Here is a 6073-nt window from a genome sequence, read left to right on the forward strand (position 1 = left end):
CATCCTATTGTTTTCTATAACATCCCTATCAACTACCATCTATATTGATTTGGCTTTATTTTTTAAATTATTAACACTCTTTTATTAGCTTCACCTGTATGTATGTATTTTATAACGGAATCTTGCAACTCAAATTTCGCCTACTTCCTGCGATCAGATTCTTTTGAAATTAGGCCCGCGACCTCAAACCCGGTGACAATGCAATGTAATCAAATTAATTAATAAGTAATTTTTAGTTTATTCCAATTTTAGTCAACATTTTGGCATATATCCAACAATGTAAAGAAGAAAAATAGTTTAAAATGCTCACAGAAATTATTTAAAAAAATCTACAAAAACCTTTGATTTTTCTGCATCAAACAAAATTTATTTCAATGTTCCAAGGTAATTAGAACATGAGTTATAATTTTTTTGAACTTATTTCATGCCCAAGACCTTTAGTCCTTTATTTTGAGGCAAATTTCATGAATATAAAAGATTTTGAATTATGTTGAAATGAATATTTTTTCTTAAAACAAGTTAAGCTAAATAGAAAAAAAAAGAAGAAAAATAAAAATGAAATAATAGTTTTTAAAACTAAAAAAAAAAATTTTGTATCAAAATTAACTAAAAAGTAAAAAAAAAATGTATAATTTGAATTTTGACATCTTGAATTCAAATTATGTTTTTCGCAATCACGGGTGTGTATGTAGGCATGTGTGTCTGTGTGTGTAGGCATATGTGTTTGTGTCTGTGTGCAGGCATGAATGTGTGGGTAGTTGTGTGTATGTGTGGGTGTCTGTATGTATGCGTGTGTGTATGTGTTTGTATATGTGTTTGTGTGTGCGTGCGTGCGTGTGTGTAGTTGTGTATGTATGCGAGTGTTTGTGTAGGACATGGATGCAACCTGGAGACGGCTTTCGCTATAGGAGCAGCATCGTGAGGAGTCTGTCGACGGTGATGGTGCGGAGGGTGGCGGTGGGAAAAATCAAAAGACGCCAAAAACAGTCAAGTGAGAACAATAAGCAATTGTGATTGCTCAAAAATAATCTTTGGGTGGTAAACTTGACTGCTTCCAAGTCGCTTATTTTACATTCAATATCCAGAGATTTTAAAAAGGATTATTGCTGTCTAATATTTTTTCCCGTTTAAAAAGTTGCAGGGTTTTTTTTTTTTTCTTTTTTTCTGTTCTCATCGGTACTGTGGAATAATTTTGAAGATCCCTAATGTTTAGGTGAGTTTTTTTTTTTTAAATAAAGTTATCCGGTACTCTGGCTGAGCTACTGATGAATTTGTTGTTACTTTTTTCGTTATACATGGTATATTGGTAATACTAAATGTATATACAGTGCTGTAGCTGGAAAAATTTAATAACTTTATTTTTTGACACGCTGAAATGGAACCTGCGATTTTTGGAATGGAAAACAAGTCTTACCATTCGGAAACAGAGAAATACTTAAAACTCGAATAAATAAATTTCGTTGTCATATTTTTCTTTCTTTAAGATAATTTTAGATATCTTTCCTTCAAAGAAGATTACTGATGTAGTGAAACATATCGAATGTATGTGAGTATGTCGATGTAGTGCAGAGATCCCCTGCAACTTTTTTTAATGAACGAAGTCGTTCAAAGGAACGATCATCTGATGAACGGATCATTAAAAACAGGGTTCGTACGGGTCATGGAAATCCTGGAAAATCATGGGAAAAAAAATAAACACATTTCAGACCTGGAAAAGTCATGGAAAACTAACATTTTCGTTAAAAGTCATGGAATTTTTTTTAAGTCGTAGAAAAATGTCTTGGGCAGTAAAAAAGTAACAATAGATAAAAGAGCTCTTGAAATATTGAGTGATTTAGTGATATTGCATATAAGTTGAACAATCTGAAAAACAAATTCAAAGTTTGGAACCAATTTCATCGGCTTCTGTAACAGCCACTCGCCTTTTTTTTTTTTGTAATGTGATTTTACTACTGGGGTGTCACTAATTTTGAATTTACCATTATTTTCAGCACTTTTTATATTTTGTATTCTGTAGTTGTGGAATTGCACATTCTTGATTTTTGCCACCCCCCTCAAAAAGTGTAATTTAATTGCATCCGAGTTCATTTCAACTACTTGTAAAAAATTCATAATGAAATTTACCAGAGTTTATCTTAATATGTTGCAGGCTTTAGAAAATGAAGACTTTAGCCTGGCAATAGAACATAGAAATAGGGTTATTATAATACTCTAAAACTGGTGCCCAACATACAACTCGCAAAACTGATCCTTGTGGCCAGCTGAAATATCTGGTTTAGAAAAATGAATTTACTGAAAAATGTGGCTTTACTTTAATGAACGCATATACTGTCAAGTTACATGGGTGATTAGATGCACTATTGACACCAAAGGACAATGTTTTCATGAAGTAAATTTATTATTAGAAACTTAGTAAATGACTCATTCAATTTTTGTCCCATTCATTACTATTCGTCCCTAATTATTAAATACTTATTAGATATTTAAACATCACTGTATTACATTCACTCTGTATTTATTTTGCTGCAATTTATATGATAAAGACAAAGAAGAATTTATAGTTTCTGCACTATGCACTGATTATTTTGAGTCACACGTGCTTCAATGAGGTAGTGACACTTATGTAACAATTTTTTTAAAGCCCACTTTCGGAAATTATCAAGTTTTACATTAAATAGCACTCTTCTTCTTATGTAACAAGGTCATGAAAAATTTTATGAAGTCTTGGAAAAGTCATGGAAATTTTTTTATCCAAATTGAGTATGAACCCTGTAAAAAGAATGACATCTCCCACCTCTACTATGAAGACAACTTGCTGCTTTTAACCAAACTTCAACTAAAGAACATTGAGTGACCTTTAATTTAAACATTGATGAATACAGTAATGTTGATCTCTTCGAAACGCCAAGCGACATCTTGGGAGCAATATCAGGCTCAAAAGAATTTCATCTCTCCGTGGCATTGCCAGCGGAAAATCTTGGGCGTGTCTTCTTGAAGACCAAACAAGACTGCAACTTCCCCTTCTCCCTCGAGTTGAAGGAGTTACATCTTTTCGTCTCATTACTGGTCACAATTACTTACAAGCCCATCTTTTTAAAATCGGACTGGCCGGCTCCCCGCTGTGCCCACTATGTGAAGGGACTAGGCAAATGACAGGGGAGCATCTTTTTGATTGCCGAAGTGCTGGAGGATGTCGACTTCAGGGAGCTTCTCCGCTCTATAGCTCCCTGAAGTATTGGACTGCAAGGCGCCTTATGTCCGAGAGGACGTTGGTGGGCGTAATTAAAAAAAAAAAAAACAGTAATGTTGATGACGATATCCTAATTTTTTGCTGTTTCTTTTCACCGAGGATACCAATCTGTCAGAAGGCTAGGAACATGAATCAGCAAGCGATTTGCTCAGAATGAAAAATTTGCTTTAGAACTACTAAAGAATCATTAAAAACCTTGGATTTTTTTTCAAGCATTTTTTCTGCTTTGGAAGAAACTGTAAACCCTAATCCTATTGTATTACTATTACACTATATATTGTAATTAATGCTTTTTAAACTATTATTTTAGTATTGTAAAATATGCTAAGGAACTATAATTTTTCCATATTGCATTATTGCCAATGGTTTTCCATTTGGTTTTCTTTCAAAAATATTGTAAAAGCACCTGTTTTTGCTAGCAGTGATTTTTTGCTAAAATGAAGAAATCTGCTTTTGTAAGCTGAAAAGCTAAGTTTGCATGAACAGAACTGAAAAGTCAATAATATATGTTAAGTTAAAATAATTCATGTGAGGCTTAAATTTTCTTAATTAAAACACTCAGAAAAATTTAATCCTCACGGAAATAAGTTCTTTTGCGGTAAGCAATTTATTTATCTATGGAAATTCACCTATTTATCTATTTTCTTGTAGAAACATGTAGATCCACCAACTGGTACATCCATTGCAAGTACACCTGGAGCACTGACTCATCCTAATGGAACACCTAAGCCTATGTGAATTTCGGAACTCCGAATTCTGAAAAAGCATTGAGTTTTATATTATCTATGTATTTATTTTATCTCTTGTATAGTAATATATTTTATATGTGTTTGAATATGTGAAATGGAATAAATCTGTATATACACAAGATTGATTCTGCATCAAATTTAATCTGTTTGATTTTGAAAGCATTTTGTCATTTTTAATTCTTCAATCTTAATACAGAAAAGTTTATGTAGAATATGCAGAATCCTGAAAGTTGAAAAAAAAAATCTTTTTTTTATATGTTTCATTATTAGGTTAAACCTTGATTATCCATAACTCTTATAAACGCTTTGATTTTTTTCTTTTTTTTTTTTGTTTGTTTGCGTGTGTGTGAGAGAGAGAGAAAAGCTAATATCAAGTCACCAGAGGCAACCATTTCTTCTGTAGCCATCGAATTAGCAATGCTTTTCAGTCACATCAATCCCCCCTGGGATGTATTCAAAAAAAAAAAACTTTCTAGAATCAAATCCATTTGTCCCTAGTCTTAAAAATGTTCCCCACACCAAATATTTTCATTTTTCAAGCAGCTTAAATTGGACCCAAGAAGTTTGAAATTTTAGATTTTCAGCAAAAAATTACCAAATTTAGCATTTTTCACAATTTAATGTTTCATATTTTTATCAACAACTATTTCATAACACACTATTGTCTATGTGAAGTAAAGTATAGATCGTTACAACATGAAGCATTAATAAATTATACTGCTGTAGTGTTTTTAAATCTTCCTTATCAGCAATTACAACCAAAGTTACTCTTGCTAAAACCGTGTGCAGCACTCTGTTTAATATCAGTGCATTTATTGTTTATTTCATTTTGTGCTTTTCACTTTAAACTGATTTACTGCTTTTGGTTTTGAATTTTCATTTATTTATTTTTACTTTTATTTTATTTCTAATTTTGATTCAGATTTGAAACCACAAACCTAAATTAAAGTGGTTTATTTAACATTCTTTTTTTTGGGGGGGGTGGGGGGGGTGGAACATTAGCCTAAGTTTAAGCAGTACTTTTGATTTTAACAATTATAGAAATCAGACTGCAACAAATATTTTAGCCTTTGTAGCAATATAGCCTATGATGATTAAAAAATTAATGGCTTTAACCTTCCCACTGATTTACTTTGAGATGATGTACCATATTGCAGAAGGTATCCATGGAACTTAGTAAATGAGTTAGTAAACTTAGTCGTGACCAGTTCTTAAAAGTACAGCAATTTTACAGAAAAGCCAATGTTCAATTCATAGTGTAATGAAAAGCCTGTGAAAGAAATTTAAGCCTTGATAACAGTCGAAAATCTGCACCAAATACTAGAGTAATAAAACTAATGGAAAATAAACTAATCATTTTAACAACAGATCAAATAGTATGAGATCCGGCTGCAGAATTCTGCACTCATCGAGTATAAAGTCAAAATCAAATTTTTATATTACATTATGAAAGGGGCAATGTGTTTTGGCTAGGCTGCCTAGCAAGAAGTGCCCACAAATATTCTTTATCAAATTAATATTGTTTGACATTTTGGGATAAAAATAACGCATTTGTAATTGAATTACACTATACTCCATTCCAAAGAAATATACCTAAAGAACTTGAAAAGTTATGGTTGCTGTTGCGCAACTGCCGCTACCTATTCGCAGCCACATATAAACGGGTACTATTGGTGCACATTTATGCACTCATAAAGTATAGTCATTTATATATCAAATTAAAGCTAACTTTTTTCTGAATGTGATAAACTAAGGTTGCCTATACAAAAATGGCCGCAAGTGGGGGTTGCCAGCTGTTAAAGATTGCTTAGAATGAAAGAGTTAGCTCTTTACAATATTCGTTCAACAGTGATTGCAATAGCCAGCTCTATGCATGGCCGTATTCAGAGAGGGGCAAGGTTAGGCAGCTTCCCCCCCCCCCTAACTTCTAAAATAAAAAATATTTAGTATTTTTAAAAAATTAACGGTTGTTTCAATTTCTAAATTTATCGAAGAGTTCAGATGTAGTAACTTGTTCCTAAGTTTTCAAGTGTATACATCTTCTTTGGAAGCTCATTGAGAGGGGAAAGTAATT

At 32.4% G+C, this 6073-nt stretch overlaps 1 protein-coding gene across 1 annotated transcript in view; it reads left to right on the forward strand.

Annotated features, from left to right (window-relative positions):
* Window positions 1-4120, forward strand: part of LOC129232452 (mediator of RNA polymerase II transcription subunit 19-like) — a 29837-nt gene extending 25717 nt beyond the window's left edge. The window contains exon 6 of the mRNA XM_054866600.1: window positions 3902-4120. Coding sequence (XP_054722575.1) covers window positions 3902-3988 — 87 coding nt within the window. The 3' untranslated portion in view covers window positions 3989-4120. The remainder of the gene's footprint in view (window positions 1-3901) is intronic.
* The last annotated feature ends 1953 nt before the right edge of the window (window positions 4121-6073 follow it).

The sequence above is a fragment of the Uloborus diversus genome, chromosome 1 (assembly GCF_026930045.1).
Source record: "Uloborus diversus isolate 005 chromosome 1, Udiv.v.3.1, whole genome shotgun sequence".
Classification (NCBI taxonomy): Eukaryota; Metazoa; Arthropoda; class Arachnida; order Araneae; family Uloboridae; genus Uloborus; species Uloborus diversus.